The sequence below is a fragment of the Myotis yumanensis genome, unplaced genomic scaffold (genome assembly GCF_028538775.1).
Source record: "Myotis yumanensis isolate MYYU_CA2020_CCGP unplaced genomic scaffold, mMyoYum1.0.hap1 SCAF_12, whole genome shotgun sequence".
Lineage (NCBI taxonomy): Eukaryota > Metazoa > Chordata > Mammalia > Chiroptera > Vespertilionidae > Myotis > Myotis yumanensis.
This window is the reverse complement of record NW_027223763.1, coordinates 29,141,041-29,158,531: the sequence shown is the minus strand read 5'-3', so window position 1 is coordinate 29,158,531 and position 17,491 is coordinate 29,141,041. Positions and strand designations below refer to the sequence as shown.

Sequence of the window (17,491 nt, the reverse complement as noted above, 5' to 3'; positions counted from 1 at the left end):
TGGAAAGTAATTTGACATAGAAAGGTTGTTGTTTTTTTAAGTATTGTTTTGGGAACTCGTATAAATAGGTGAGAGTGTAAGTTTATGTGACAACTTGGAGTACAGTTGAGCAGTAGTACCTAGTAAAGTTGAAGATAAGTATCCCCTACAGCCTAGTGATTGCAATTCTTGTGCTTGGTCAAAGGAGACATGCAGGAGGATGTTCAGTGAAGCATCGTTTGCAATTGCAAGAATTTGGAAACAATTAAAAAGTCCCATGGTAGAAATTTGGATAAATAAACCATGATGTGTTCATCAAATGGAATGCTAAACTAAACTAAGTTAAATGAATAAACTAAGCTTCATTTATCAATAATGATAAATCTCAAATCAAAATGGGAATAAAAGGAAGTTGCAGACAGATATAGTATAATACCATATATTTAACATTAGAAACATGCAAAAGCAGTATTAATATTGTTTATGGATATAAGCATATGTAGTAAAAATAAAAATTTAGACCGGAATGATATATATTAATGTCAGGATAATGGATACTAAAAAGGACGTAAGGGAGGGAATGGGATTAAGTAGGGATTGCAGTTGTATTTGTAATATGTTATTAAATTTTGAAAAAATAATGTGTAGCAGATATGGCACAATGTTTAGATCTGGACAGTCTGATACAGATTAAATACTCAATGGTATCTGTTAAAAACAGCACATGGTTTTGGGTCTAGAGCAGTGGTTCTCAACCTTCTTGGCCCTTTAAATACAGTTCCTCATGTTGTGACCCAACCATAAAATTATTTTTGTTGCTATTTCATAACTGTAATGTTGCTACTGTTATGAATGGTAATGTAAATATCTGATATGCAGGATGGTCTTAGGCGACCCCTGTGAAAGGGTCATTCAACTGCCAAAGGGGTCGCGACCCACAGGTTGAGAACCACTGGTCTAGAGAAAAATAGACTAAAAATATATGCATAGTAATGTTAAAAAGGTTAAGTAACATGGTAGAATTATGGAAATGCCTATCTTTTTTGATATTTTCTAAATTTTATGCAATGAATTTATGCCACTTTCATAATAGAAAAGAAAACCATAGCACATTTTTAGGAGTGGAATTGTTAGGTCAAAAGCAAAGAATTCAAACTTTTAAAAAATGTTAATATGGGCGGGATGGGGGGGACAATGGGGGGATAAGAACACATATGTAATACCTTAATCAATAAATAAAGAAAAAATGTTAATAGGCATTTCTTGAAATTTCTATGATATTTATAACCATATTTATCTATCTTGTTTGGTTTAAAAATACTTTTTCTAATGCTTTGATAGTCACCCTTAATTTCTTATTTCACAGATATAACTAATCTTATACCTTTTTATTTTTAGTCTTCTTATGTTTTTTGATCTTTGGCAGAACTCTTAGAGCAGCAATTTGTTGGATTCTAATTTTTAAAAAAATCACTTAATGATTTTTGGTATTATTGTATCTTAGTGATAAGAAGCTATGTTTTATTGACATAGAAACTTAGATGTGTAACCTTGGAGAAGTTACTTAATCTGTGCCTCTATTTTCCCATCTATAAAATGGAGATAATATTAGTACATACCTAATCAGGCTATTGCAGAGAATAAATGACAAAATACATGTGAAGTACTTAAAGAATATTTTGCCAATAGTACAGTCAGTACATTTTTTATTAATTATTATTTTTTCCTATAGCAAAGTTTAGCTGTTTTATATGACAGCTTCTGTTTAAACAAATATATATTTAAATACATAAAAAACATAAGTGAGATATTATACATGCTTTTCTTTATTTAAAATATTTTTATTGATTTCAGAGAGGAAGAGGGAGAGATAGAAACATCAATGATGATAAGAGAGAATCAGTGGTTGGCTGCCTTCTGTATGCCCTCTACTGGGGATCGAGCCTGCTACCCAGGCATGTGCCCTTGACCGGAATAAAAAGTTGGGACCCTTCAGTCCTCAGGCTGATGCTGTTATCCATTGAGCCAAACCGGCTAGGGCTATACATGCTTTTCTTGATTTTTCACTTTATATAACTTGGACATCTTTTTATATCAAAGATAGATCTATATCATTGTTTTAAATGTTTAGATAATATTCCATTATATGTAACATGATTTTACTAAAACATTTCCTTATTAATGGGTATAATTTAGGATATTTCTAATTTTTGATATTATAAATGTAATTGTGATGAATAACCCTTGTGGTTAGAATTCCTCCGTATGGTACATTCTCAAAAGTTTTGTTAGTGTAAAGAGCACCGTGAGTTCCAGAACTTCCTAGAAAACTCACTTGGGACTGTGCCCCAGGATGAAATACTGTTCCGGCCACAGAAGCCACGCATTTACATTGTGTTATGCCTTTGCTTCTGCTCTTTCCTTACTTGTATTTCCTTCTATTCTCATTTTCCATCTGAAGAGTGCCTACTTCTTTGTGATCCTGTTTAAATTTACTTCCCCTTCCACAACCTAAACCACACCAAATTAAAAAAAAAAATCACATTTGAAAACCATAATCTTTTATTCTTTAGCTTTCTTACAGCATCTGTTCTTGCTTTCATTTATTATTCACTCAGCAGGTATTTGTTAATGCCTTTTATGTTCCAGATACTACAGAGTGCCAGATAAGGAGTAGATAAAACATAGTTTCTGCTCTCATGGAAGTCACAGACTAGTGGGAGAAAAGACAACAAACAGTTGACCAAAAATAAATATGTAAATATAAATTTGTCATAAGTATTATAAAGAAAGAGAACTGGATTAATCTGAATAAAGACTAATGTTTGAGTTTCTCTGAATTAATGGGCCTTTGTACAGAGAACATCCTATATAATAAAAGTGTAATATGCTAATTAGACCAGACATCTTTCCAGGTGTCCTTCCAGATGAAGCCGGGGCTATGAGGGCCAAGGCAGAGGCAGCTGCTGCTGCATGGAGGGGCCGAGGCAGAAGCGGCCGCCACGGTGGAGGGGGCCGAGCCCTTTGCACAAATTTTGTGCGTTGGGCCTCTAGTAGATTTATAAAGCCTGGATAAAACATAAACAAGCTTTAATGCTACTTCTTAAGATTGAATAAAGGAAGAAAGGGATGATTCCTTTGTTAAATATAAAAATTGAAGATTATATATTTTTTGTTATATGACATCATAGAAGGATGGATAGAATTCTTCTAATAGCCTTTGAGTCCTCAAAGAACCTGAGTTCTTCAACCACCAGTTCCATTTTCTCAAGCTGTCCCAGAAAAATGGCCATTGGTTCTTTTGCTTTATGTAGCTAACTAGATGTTGTCCTGACTATTTAATATGTCCAGGCATGCTGGGATTGGGAACAAATAATCCATTGATCCTTGAAAAACATAAAAGTAAAAAGCCAATCACATGTTTCTGTTTTAGATAGAGCATTGGCATCTAAACTCAAAGCTGCTTTATTTTAATTAGATTATATCAACCAATTATATATAGACTAGAGGCCCAGTGCACAACAATTTGTGCACTTGAGGGGGCGGTCCCTCAGGCTGAAGCTCGATCCACTGAGCCAAACCAGCTAGGGCCTCCTTTGTTTTTAAAAAAGGTAAGTCATCTTTTTCTTAAGAACCAGGTTTCATTTTCCTTCATAAAAATGAAGAGCTAAAACATATGTGTAAAAAAAATTTTAAAGCCTAAATGTGTGATATAAGGGAGAATGATTTATATAACAGATGTCACAGTTAGTGCATCTTTATGTTGAAATATTTGACAAATTAATAATTACAAATATATGTTTAAAAACATATACTATGCTAGATTAAAAACAGGGCAGTGGGATTATATATGATTCCCATCATTTAAAATGTTAACTTTTAAAGAAAAAAGGAAATGGTGGTTATTATATGTAAGAGGTAATACACTTTAATCCTAGATTCTGAAGCAGGAGGGTTGCAAACAAGGGGACTAGTTCCCAAAGGCTTCAGAAATTGTTTCATGAGTAGGACAGGCTAGAACAAGGCAGGTTAGTTATTCCCTCCCTGAGGAACCAGGTCACTGGATGCAGAGCCAGGGTGAATAGGATTATTTCCTGTAATCTCAAGGGTGCCAGTTGTAGATTTGATTCTTCAGCAAGGTCAGAGAAACTCAAGAGCTGAAGTTACAGCTTTTTTTTTTTTTTTAGGGTAGGCATAGTTTATCATCTTTTTTTTTCTTTCTATTTATATATATATATATATATTTTAAATTAAATCTTTATTGTTCAGATTATTACATTTGTTCCTCTTTTTCCCCCCATAACTCCCCTCCTCCCAGTTCCCACCTCACCCTCCGCCCTCACTCCCCACCCACTGTCCTCATCCATAGGTGCACGATTTTTGTCCAGTCTCTTCCCGCATCCCCCCCTACCCCCTTCCCCCCCAAGACAGTTTATCATCTCTTATTTCTACTTTAAAAAATATTATTAATATTATTGATTTGAGAGAGAGAGAGAGAGAGAGAGAGAGAGAGATAGAAACACCAATGATGCCCTAGTGGCTAGGATAGTGGATAGAGCATTGGCCTGTGGACTGAAGGGACCCGGGTTCGATTCCGGCCAAGGGCACATGCCTGGGTTGCGGGCTCAATCCCCAGTAGGGGGCATGCAGGAGGCAGCCTATCAGTGATTCTCATCTTTGATGTTTCTATATCTCTCTCCCTCTCTCTCTGAAATGAATAAAAATATCTTAAAACAAAAAAAGAAACATCAATGATTAGAATCATCAATTGGCTGTTTCCTGCACGCTCCCTACTGGGGGTTGAACAGCAACCCGGGCATGTGCCCTGACTGGGAATTGAATCGTGATCTTCTTGTTCATGCATGACTTGATGTTCAACCACTGAGCAACGCTGGCCTGGCTTCAATTTCTTTTAATAATCTATAATAATAAAAGCGTAATATGGTAATTAGACTGGACAGCCGAACGACCTTGTGGATATCATTCTGGACGTCGGGCCAAGGCAGAGGCGGTTAGGGGTGATCAGGCAGGCAGGTGAGTGGTTAGGGACAATCAGGCAGGCAGGCAGAGGGGTTAGGGGTGATCAGGCAGGCAGGCAGAGGGGTTAGGGGCAATCAGGCAGGCAGGCGACTGGTGAAATCAGTTAATACTGATCGCTACCTACAACAAATAATCAATTTGAACCACGCTTTGATCGTAAAACAACCAGAATGGGCCAGAAGACATGGCAAAGTAATTTTGCTTCATGATAACGCACCATCACACACTTCAAAACCAGAAGCATCGATCAGACCCTCAAACCTCGAGGGAAGCCCTAGCTGGCTTGGCTCAGTGGATAGAGCGTTGGCCTGCGGACTGAAGGGTCCCAGGTTCGATTCCGGCCAAGGGCACATGCCTAGGTTGCGGGCTCAATCCCCAGTGGGGGTGTGCAGGAGGCAGCTGATCAGTGATTCTCTCTCATCATTGATGTTTTTATCTCTCCTTCTCCCTCCTTCCTCTCTGAAACCAATAAAGAAAAAAAAAAAAAAAAAACCTCGAGGGAAGGTAGGGGAGGGCGGGGGTAAGGGGGAGAGATCAACCAAAGGCTTGTATGCATGCATATAAGCCTAACCAAGGGACACAGACACCAGGGGGGGTGGGTGAGGGGGTAATGGGAGGATAAGGACACATATGTAATACCTTAATCAATAAAGAAAAAAATGATTAAAAAATAAAATAAAAACAAAGACACGTTCAAAGATCTTGCCTGGGAAGTATTAACCCACCCGCCGTATTCACCAGACCTTGCTCCTTTAGATTACCACTTGTTCCAATTAATGGCACACGCACTTTCTCAGCAGCACTTCAAAACGTATGAAGAAGTGGAAAATTGGGTCTCTGAATGGTTTGCCTCAAAACAAGAAAAGTTCTATTGGGACGTTACCCACAAATTACCTGAAAGATGGGGGAAATGTGTAGCTAGCCGTGGACATTACTTTGAATAAAGCACTTTTGATGTTTCTCTTGAAATTATCGTGTTTTCTTTGATTACAAAATCTGTATTATTAACCAGTACACCTGGTATGTGGAATCTAATGAACAAAATAAACTGTTGAACAAAATACAGTGGGGCCTTGACTTACGAGTGTCCCGACTAATGAGGTTTTTGAGATACCAGCTGTCTCTCGGCTGATTTTTTGCATTGAGTTGACAGAGTAATTTGAGTTAACGAGCTCCTTAACGAGCTTGGTCTCAGAACGAATTAAACTTGTAAGTCAAGGCCCCACTGTAGATCCAGAGACATAGAAGCTTAGAACAGACTGTTGAATCTCAGAGGGAAGGTGGAGGTGGGTGGGATGGTGGAAGAGATCAACCAAAGAAATTGTATGCATATATGCATACCCCATGGACTTAGACAATAGGGTGGTGGAGGCCTGGGGTGGAGGGGTAAGGGTAGGCTATAAGGGGTCAATGGGAAAAAAATGGGGACATATGTAATACTTTCAACAATAAAGATTAAAAAAAAATTGACTTTAAAGAAAAATCTAGTCCTAACTTTAACAATGCTTGGCTTAATAGGTCCTGCTCAGGAAATGTTGGTTAAATAAATTAATTTGTGACATTTTTCATGATGCCTTCTTTTTCTTTTGCAGTTAAAAGAGCCAAATTCCAGGGTTCACCAGGTAAGATCCATCTTTACTTGCTATGTTCCCTCATACGTTCTGTGATTTAAAAGCAATCTTTTAAAAATTAATTTTATTGTATTTATTTATTAAATTAATTAAACATACTAAATTCATTAAAACATTAATTAAAAAATCAGTATGGGGAGATGTTGGTCAAGGGGGTACAGAGTTTTAGTTAAGCAAGATGAAAAATTTCTGGAGATCTAATGTACAGCGATGTGTATATAGTTGACAAGTGTTGTATACTTGTAATTTTCTTTCTTTTTTTAAAAAAATGTTTTGATTGATTTTTAGAGGGAGAGGAAGGGCAGAGAGATAGAGAGATAGAAACATCCATGAGAGAGAAACATCATCAATTGGCTGCCTCCTGCATGCCCCCTTCTGGGATTAAGCCTGCCTGCAACCTGTGCATGTGCCCTGACTAGGACCGAACCAGGGATATCTTGGTTCATGGGTTGACGCTCAACCACTGAGCCACACTGGTAGGCTATACTTGTAATTTTTTAAGAGGGAAGATCTTAAGTGTTTTCAACACACATACTCCCTCTCTCACTCATTCAAAATGGTAACTATAAGAGGTAGTGATGAATATGTTAATTTGCTTGATTGTGGTGATTATTTCACAGTGTATCTTATATCAAATAATCAGGTTGTATCCCTTAAAATATACAGTTTTAAATTGTCAATTATACCTCAGAAAAGCTGGGGGGAAAAACAATGCTGTTGTAAAACTTTAAAGAAATCAGAATCTATATATCTATCTAGCAAAAAGTTAAAGTCCCCTTACTTCTTGACCAACTCAATTATACTTCCTGAAGTAACTATTTAGAGGTTTTTATATATCGTTCAGACTTTTTTTCTTTGTATGTGTGTGTACACTACTGGATTAGCTACACATATCTTTGTGCAACCTAGTTTTTTCCCAGCACATCATGAAAATCTTTTCTTATGTGTGTGTATATCTGATTCTTTTTTTAAAAAATGTACAGAATTTTGTTGTAGATTTGTACCCTAGATACTTGATTGAATATTTAGGTTGTTTCTAATTTCTTGCTATTTTAAGAAGTAAATGTTCTTGTGCATTTATCATTGCCTGCTTTTACAAATGTAAATGTACACTAGAGTCCAGAAATAGAATTGCTGAGCCAACGGTATGTATTTTAGAGAAATTTGGTAGATGCTGCCACATTAACCTTCTGAAAGTTTTTGCTAGATTATACTAACCTATACCGTGTGTGAGGGTTTATTTTCCCAAATCCTTATCAACATGAAATAATATGAAACTCTTTAATCTTTGTCCATCTGAAGGTAAAAATAGTATCTCCTTATTTTTATACACGTTTCCTTAATTGTAAATGTCAAGTTACTCTGATTACTGCTGGGGAAGGAAAGAGCTCTGGAAATAACTAGAAAAAAATGAACATGGTTGGGAACCCAGGGAAATCTGAAAAACCAAGCAAAACCTTGAGTGCAACAGGAACTAAAGCAAGTTCTGAGCTTTCTACTCTCTCCACTGGTTTTGGATTAAGACTTTTTTTTTTTTTTTTAAAGTAAGAATCTGTTCCAGCTGGCTTTCTATGCTTACATACAGCCCATGATGGCTTTCTCCAGTGGAGTGTGTATGCTACTCATTCAAGCTTTATAACCAACCTGAGGCTACCACTGTTTCTTTGTTTTCCCTACTTACAATATTTTGAGAAGGAATCATATTGGTCGCACCTTTTGTCCATCCCATAGACTGGATGCTCTTGAGTGGCATCTGTCCCTGATCTAATTAGCTACAGTTGGATATGGGGAGTGGAGTACAAAATCATATGATATGAAACATAGCTCAGTAGTCTACTGCACTGGAACACTGGATATGGATGGGAATTATATACAAAACACATAAATTTTAATAATACTTAAGAGAAAGATTTACCTTCTGCTAGAAGTGCATGACAAGGACCATTTTCTCACATCTCTAACATTAGGTAATCATTTTAAGCAGTCTTTGCTAGTTTGATGAGTCAAAGATAACTTTCTTCCTTTTTCATTTTATAAAATTATGGTGAACTTGTTTATATGAAAAAACTCTCAATTCAGTGCCCTCATCATGGCTGATGTGAAGGTAGTAGGGTCAGAATAGAATGTGCTGTGTTAAGCAGTAGGTCAGATCTCTGAGTTTTGAAGTTCAGGCTACCTACCTTTGTTTAATACTCAACTTATATTCTCAGTTAGAGAATATCCTTTTCCCAACTCTGTAATAATGTTTCTGATAATTGAATAGATCAAGCTTGAAATTCATTTCCTTTATGAGGGTTTATCCTGAATTCTTATCCCTTTCAACAGCTAGAGTTTACCCTTTCCTCTTCTACAATCCTTTATTACTTTTTCTCTTAATGGCACTTTTATTTTCTACATTTAAAGTTATATATCTTTCCTATTAGATGAATTATATTAGTTTTTTCAAGCTGCAGGTGTGCTATAAAATTAAATTAGTTGGTTATGTTAACATTTTTATAGATTAAATGAAACAGAATAGTAAATATCAATGTACCATCTCATATTTTATGAAGCTTTGTTCTAGTTTATATGTGTTTGTGTATCTCCTGGGTCAAATACATTTCTTAAATTTGCAAAACACTTATAGGTTATGCTTTTGAAGGTAATATGTGTTTTATATATTTTTTGCGACTCTACTATGTTTTGAATGATGCTACTTTGTACAATATGTTTCCATTTCTTCTATATGTGATGCTTTACTTTGGATATTATTTAATTCCAAAGGCTGTGTGAGATTGGGTAACAGTCTGAGCACTAAGTATTACATCTTCATTTTGCATTTTTTTCTAAGATAAATTTAACACATATGTGACCCTGAAAGTGCAGAATGTGAAGAGCACAACTGTAGCAGTGCGTGGTGATCAACCTTCCTGGGAACAAGATTTTATGTTGTAAGTACTTTGCAGCAGCAGCGTACCTACAATATTTGATTACCTTTTCAAGGTAATTACATTGGATTAAACAATTACAGGCCCAAGATTTTGTGTATATGTAAGGTTTATAAAATATGTTAAATATTTATAAACATTTAAATGTATTAGCATATGTTAAATATTCTTTTTGAAAACTACAGAGTTACAGGAACAATTGAGGTATGTGGAAGGTGAAGTATGTCTGTAGTTTTGTTCTCTTGTGGATTCGTAATCTATTCTTAGAGATGAATTATGAATGTGAGTCAACTCCTGATAGCTTGGAAGTTTTTAGAGACAGGAACTGGGTCCTGGATTATGTCTTCCTCAAAGAACCAAGTCATATGTATGTGCTCAGGAAACATTAAGTAAATGAACAAATGAACTCATTATTACATTCTATATTCTATTGTATTTATGTAAAGGGGAAATTTTTCTTTGCTTCACTTATTTTCAACACATTTGATTTGAATTCTATGGCTATAATACCACATCCCAAAATTTTGAATCTGAGAACATTTATCTTACTATTACAAAAGGGAAGCCAAGCTTTTCTCTAACGTGTTAACTTGAAATTTCTGCATGTGATAAGTAGATGTTGTTTTCCTGAGAATACCTTTTTGCTTTTTTTGCTGGAATTGGCCTTTTCTCATCTTTCTTGCATTTCTTCTCAAATAAGCTTGTGTTTCAACAAGAGCTTTCTGGAGAATGTTTTTAGCACTAACATAAGTGTTTGCTTGTTCCACTGTAAGGCTATAGTTAAGTTTGAGTTAGCCCTTCCCAGCTGATATTCCACCAATACATGACATTGCTTTTGCTTATTGGTTATTTGGCTCTTTCCAGAATCATTTCTTTTAAAAAAATTCTTAGTTATTATTATAGGAAAATCATCATTATTTATCATTATCCCGTGATAATCATTTTGTTAATAAGTGGCAGTGCCTACTTTAACTGATAATGTCTAATGAGTTAATATCTAATGAGGGGCTGTGTGGTATGAACTGGCACACTAGTGTCCCTTACTTGTCCCTGACCATGTGTTCCCATCAAATTTAGATGTTCTCAGGGATGTTTTTTCTTCTGCTTACAACCCATTTAATAAATCTTGTGAAGAAGCCTTGTTTTTTCTACAAGTTTCCTGTATACAATCCATAGATATAAGTTGTGGGCAGTGTTAGTATTAACAAGAAAACATATAAGACTATTGCCTAAGGGTGGATGAAGACTGTACACAGGCAGCCTTTGTTGTAATGCCCACATTGCTTGGCTTCACTTTTTTTTAAAAATGAAACTGTTAATCTAATCATAATTGTAGCTCCAAAGGAGAGGGAACAGACTAACAAAGGCATTTTTTTATAGATACCTTACATAGGTTTCTAGGAATCTAAACAATGGGTGCAGCATTCTGGGGCATTTTGATTTTTCTTGACAAAATCCTGGTAATAAAATATTCAAGGTAAACAGGAAATGTAGCTGTTTCCTTCATATTATCTGGCTTTATTTAAAGGATTTTTTTCTTTCTTTTAGTGAGATTAGTCGCCTGGACCTGGGTCTAAGTGTGGAGGTATGGAACAAAGGACTGATTTGGGACACCATGGTGGGTACCGTGTGGATTGCACTGAAGACTATTCGACAGTCAAATGAGGTCAGTCCTTGCATTGCCCACTTATAGGTATGGTTCTAGCCTTAGTTCTCCCCACTCAATCTCCATTCAACTAATATTCATCCATACATCTCAGATTGCTCTGCCCCCTTGCTAATTAGAGGGCATGCAACCAGCTTATTCCTCACCTCACCTAGAGGTTTAGGGGATTTTATTTAGGTCTGGTCTTTCCTCTGCCTTGTGACTGAATTAAAAAGTGCTAGAACACCTCTTTAAACTTATCAGGTAGACAGCCCTTCTGAGTACTGTGTGTGTGTGTGTGTGTGTGTGCGTGCGTGCGTGTGTGTGTGTGTGTGTGTGTGTGAGAAAGAGAGAGAAAGAGAGAGAGAGAGAGAGAGAGAGAGGGAGAGAGAGAGAGCGGACAGATAGAGAGGAGAGATATCAGGAGGGTAAAGGAGGGAAGGGAGAGACTGTGTGTGATTGATTTAGGGTACCTGTGGTTTTTACCTTTCCCACTAAGATACTTTCCTGAGAGGAGTCCATTAAACTTCCTCAGCCATCTGGATGGGTTCTGTTCTCTACTCTGGATCCTATTTTCTGCTTTTTTTCTTTGGGTCACTCATCCCCAGGGGACTGGTTTCAGTCTTCCTTCTACATGTAACCCTAATAGGGTTTAAGGAACTACCAGTTTTGGCAATTGGTATTCACAGTGTCTCTGTACATGATTTTCAAGACTGAACTCCCATTCCACTTCCCCAGGTTAGAATTCAGCATAATTTCTTCATACACACTCACTTTGAATGTGGATAGAATCTATAGTATTCCTATATATCTTTTTCATGAACTGGGAGTTTTCTCTGGGAGTGGGGTGATGAAAATGTGACCCTCCTTCTGGAATTTCTTTTAGTTCTGGTTAAATTTGTACTCCCCCAGCAATGGGCAGTTCATTTTCATTGTGGCCCCAGTTCAAGTCTACTTAACTAGCAATGTTAGTAGCTCTATACTGATTAGAAATAGAAACACATGAAGTGACACAGTCATTAAGAGTGACACAGATTAAATATTGATCCATGGAGATGCTTGTTTTTTCGGTTTGGTACTCCGGAAATTCTTTCCTCAGTGGGCTTGCGGAGAGCAGGAGAGGTAGGTGGTGACAGTGGTGTGTTTGCCTTATCAGGAAGTGAGTGGCCCTCAGAAGCTCTCCAACAAGGAAATTCAGAGAAAAACACTTGGCTCTTAAACCAAGAGGGGAATCATGAAAAAGTAAAGTTTAATCTTAGTTCTCTGTTTTCTAGGAAGGGCCCGGGGAGTGGTCCACGTTGGAGGCAGAGACATTAATGAAAGATGATGAGATCTGTGGAACTAAAAACCCAACTCCTCATAAAATTTTGCTTGATACAAGATTTGAGTTGCCTTTTGGTGAGTCTGTTTGATTAGATTTTAATGTCATTCAATACTTTTTACCATATTGTTTCAAATTGTTTGCTATTTGTTTTATCAGCCATATTTTTGAGGGCATTCTTGTCTTCTTCTCTATTTCCTATAATGCCTATCCCAGGGATGATGCAAAGTTGATGCTAGAATGATGCTAATTAAAGAATCTATACTAAGAGCATTCTCTTTAAGTATTTACTTTTTTATGACTGTTTAGTATGATTTATGAAATACCTGCGTGTTAGAGAACATCAATAATTTATTCTTGTGATAACATTTTAACATTTATTGTCTTGAAGTGAATGTATAACTTATGATCTGTTCATTTTAACAATGACCTAGCACTAATAAGTAGAATAGTAATTTAAAAGGAAATTTTTAAAAAATCATAAAAAATACATTCCCTGGCAAAAATTCAAATAGTATGGAAATGTACATGAATAAAAGTTGTTTCTCTTCCCACCTCCTTTGCATTCTATTTTCAGTGGTCAAAGAAATTAACCACTATTAATTTTTTTGTGTCTTGGTTTAGAAATAAGAAATTTCTTTTGCAGAAATTTCTTCTGACAAAATTTGAATCATATGTATATATTACATATAGTGATTCAGTCGTGTGCCGCATAATGACATTTCAGTCAATGACGGGCCACCTATATGATGGTGGTATACCATAAAGCCTAGGTGTATAGTAGGTTATATCATCTAGGTTTGTGTAAGTACACTCTATGATGCTTGCACAATGATGTAATTGCCTACTGATGCATTTCTCAGAACATACCTTGTTATTAAACCGCACATAACTGCATAAAGTGTTGTATGAACTACAAAAGCACATTATCTTGGACATTGTTCCATGTTATACTTAAGGTCTATCTTGCTGGTCTGAACAGATGCCTATTTGGTAAATGATCTAAGCAACCCTTTATTAATTGACGTGTAGGTTTTTTTTTTAAAATATTACATACTGCTGTAATGAACAGCTTTGTATATCTGTGCCCATTTGTGAGTCTAGGAGAAAGTCCTTAAAGTAGAATTTAAAGAATGGGTCAGGGGGGTGGGAGTGGCCGGGGAGAGGTCAATGGGGTGAAAAAGGAGACATATGTAATACTTTAAACAATAAAGAATTTAAATTAAAAAAATAAAACAAAATAAAGAATGGGTCAAACAATATATGCACCATTACTTTTCATAGTATTGCCAAGTTACTTGTCAGAAAGATTGTGCCATTTTATAGTCCTATCAGCTGTATCCAAGATGTCCCTTTTCTACACATCTTTGCTAACATTTTGTATTTCACAATCTTTAACCTTTTTCTGTGTAATTGGTTGATATGGTATCTTGTTTTAATTTAGTTTAATTTTAATTTTGACTGTTCACACTGAGCCAAACCAGCTAGGGCCTGGGCTTTTAAACCATAATATATTTAACCACTCCTCTTGTTGGGTATTTTGTTTGTTCAAAGTTTATACTATTATAAATTATACTGCAGTAAACATAATCACAGCTCTATATTTTTCTTAAAACTATTTTGAGGGGTAAGGCAGGAATACATGCACAGTGGTTTAAAAAGTTATCCAGTAAAAATTACTAAGCCTCCCTCACAAATAAATTCTCTTCCTTATAGGCTGTCATGATTAGTACTTTCTTGTGTATCTTTGCAGAGTCAGTCTTTGAATCTATAAGCAAATATAGACTTAATCTCTTTTTAAAACACAAATAGTAGTATATTCCAACACATTTGGTGTCCCTGATGCCCTCCACTTAACAATGTATCTTAGAGCAGTGGTTCTCAACCTTGGCTGCATATTAGAATCAACTGGGAATCTTTTTAAAATCCTGATTTCTGGGCCTCATCCTCCGGAAATTCTGTTTCTTTGTTACTAATGTTGTGGCCCCACCCCATAACAAAGAAACAAAGAAACAGAATTTCCCGAGGATGAGGTCCAGAAATCAGGATTTTAAAAAGATTCCCAGGTGATTCTAATGTGCAGCCAAGGTTGAGAACCACTGTCTTAGAGAATCATTCTACATTATTCTACATCAGAACTTATAGACCTGCAGCATAGCAGCTCTTCCTGTCCTCTCACTTCTTTTAAACAATTACAGGGTACACCATTTTATGGATGAGGAAGTGCTACACAAACTAGGTAGCAGATTATTTGAAGGTTTTATTATAAGACTTTGAAATACTGCCACTAATTGCTGAAGAGCAGTTTGAGGGGAAGGAGGTGAAGTTTTAGGCAGGAAGATGTATCTGTCTAAATGTCTCCAAAGTTGCTCTGATCCATATGTTGCCTCATTGTTTCTCTTTCATGCTGTATATATCTGATGTTTATAAAAGGTGAGTTTTGTTTTGGGGTAAGTTATAATAGTCAATCTTAAATATATAGAAATGAGTATATACCATTATTAATTTTTCTTTTTTTATTGTGGTAAAATACATATAACATGAAATTAACTATCTTAACTATTTTAAGTGTACAGTTCAGTGATATTAATACATTCATAATGTCGTGAACCGTCACCGTCATTCATATCCATAGCTTTTTTCATCTTGTAAAAATCAAACTCTGTACCCATTAAAAAGAACTCCTATTCTCTTTACCCCTCAGCCCCTGGCAACCACCATTCTTTCTATGTCTATGATTTTTTACAATTCTAAGCATCTCAGATATGTGGAATCAATATAGTATTTGTCTTTTTGTAACTGGCATGTTTCTCAGCATGATATTCTCAAGGTTCATCCATGTTGTGACGTATGTTCCTTCCTTGTTAAGACTGAATAATATTCCATTTAATATACATACTACATTTTGCTTATCCATTCATTCATTGGTGGACACTTGGGTTGCTTCCACATTTTAGCTACTGTGAATAATGCTGCTATGAACGTGGGTGTGCAGAAATCTCTGAGATTCTGCTTTAATTTCTTTTGAGTATATTATTACTTCAAGATGGAATTGCTGCATTATATGGTAATTCTATTTTTAATTTTTAAAATATTGCCATACTGTTTTTTTCCTAGTGGCTGTACCATTTTATAGTCCTACCAATAGTATGCAAGGGTTCCAGTTTCTCACATCCTCACCAACACTTGTTATTTTCTGTTTTTTTGTGTGTGGTTTTTTTTTTATGGTAGCCATTCTAATTGGTGTGAAGTAGTATCTCATTGTAGTTTTGATTTGTATCTCCCTAATGATCAGTGTTGTTGAGCATGTTTTCATGTGCTTATTGGCCATTTGTATATATTTGGAGAATCTATCAAGTCTTTCATTTTTTAATTGGGTTTTTGTTTTGTTGTTGAGTTTTAAGAGTTCTCTGTATATTTTGGGTATTAATCCCTTATCAGATATTTGATTTGCAGATATTTTCTCCCATTCTGTTGGTTGCCTTTTTATTCTATTGGTATTATCTTTTACTGCAGAAAGTTTTTGATTGTCATAAAGTCCAATTTGTCTATGCTTTCTTTTGTTGCCTGTGCCTTTGGTGTCCTATTCAAGAAATCATTGCCAAATACAATGTCATGCAGCTTTTGCCCTCTGCTTTTTTCTAGTAGTTTTATGGTTTTAGGTCTTGAAGCATTTTGAGTTAATTTTTTTTTTATGGTGTTAGGTAAGGATCCAACTTCATTCTTTTGCATACAGATATTTAGTTTTCCCACCAACATTTGTTGAAAAGACTCTTTTCCCCATTGAATGTATCCTTGTCAAAAAATCATTTGACCACATATATGAGGGTTTAATTCTTAGCTCTCTATTCTGTTGATCTATATATCTGTCTTTATGTCAGTATCACACTGTTTTCCCCCCCACTTAAAATATTTGTATTAAGATATAATTGACATTTAACACTGTAAATTTAAGGTGTACAATGTATTGATTTGATACATTTATATATTGGAAAATGATTACCACCATCATAGCATTAGCTGATACCTCTATCATGTCACATAATATAGTACCACACTATTTCGATTACTATCTATATATATAAAAGCCCAGCGACTGGAATGGCAGAACGACCAGAACGACCAGAACAACCGGTGGCTATGCGTGCACTGCGGCAGCCAAACCAGCCTGATCCGGGCCCTGATCGGCCCAACCCCTGCCCCGATTGGGGGCGGAGCTGGCCAGCCAACCACCTGCAGCCCCTACCCCTGGCCAGCCCGGCCCGATGGGCCCCCATTGGGGCAGGTAGGCCAGACCCCACCCTGCACGAATTTGTGCATCAGGCCTCTAGTAGCTTTATAGTAAATTTTGAAATTAGGAAATGTGAGTCCTCCAGCTTTAGTCTTACTTTTAACCCTTTGCAGTCCCATTTTATTTTTGGAATTCAAACAGTCTGGTCCAAATTAATTGACGGGATTGAATGTTGAAGTTATCTGTTTCACTAGACCTCAGCTCGACGTCGGACCTGCTCTTAGCACCTAGTCTGTCGAGTCAGTCTCCACGTTGGACCGAAAAGGGTTAAAATTGTTGTGGCTATTTGGGATCTGTTGAGATTCCATATTAATTTTAGGATGTGGTTTCTATTTCTGTAAAAAACATATTTGGATTTTGATAGTGATCACATTGAATCTGTAGATCATTTTGAATAGTATTAACATATTAACAATATTTTAACTCTCTATCCCTAGATTGTTTTTAACTCTCTATCCCTCTCCCTTAAGTCTTCTGGTCCAGTGGAAATAATAGAACATTATTTTGGTTTTTGTAAAGATTCAAGATAATGTTCATAGAAAGAATGAAGACACCAGTAAAATTAGTCCATTGCTACCACCCTTCTAAGTTTGATTATCCGATCTAACAAAGCATTATTGACCCATGATTAAATTATTAACCTTGTAATCTGGTTTC

The 17,491-nt window shown here is 36.1% G+C and overlaps 1 protein-coding gene across 5 annotated transcripts in view; it reads left to right on the top strand.

The window, feature by feature from the left end:
- UNC13B (unc-13 homolog B) overlaps positions 1-17,491 on the top strand; it is a 138,484-nt gene that overhangs the window by 21,354 nt on the left and 99,639 nt on the right. For all 5 annotated transcript variants that reach the window (XM_070431279.1, XM_070431280.1, XM_070431278.1 and 2 more), the window contains exons 2-5: positions 6,612-6,641; positions 9,481-9,580; positions 11,126-11,243; positions 12,497-12,620. In XM_070431279.1, the coding sequence (XP_070287380.1) occupies positions 6,612-6,641; positions 9,481-9,580; positions 11,126-11,243; positions 12,497-12,620 (372 nt within the window). The remainder of the gene's footprint in view (positions 1-6,611; positions 6,642-9,480; positions 9,581-11,125; positions 11,244-12,496; positions 12,621-17,491) is intronic.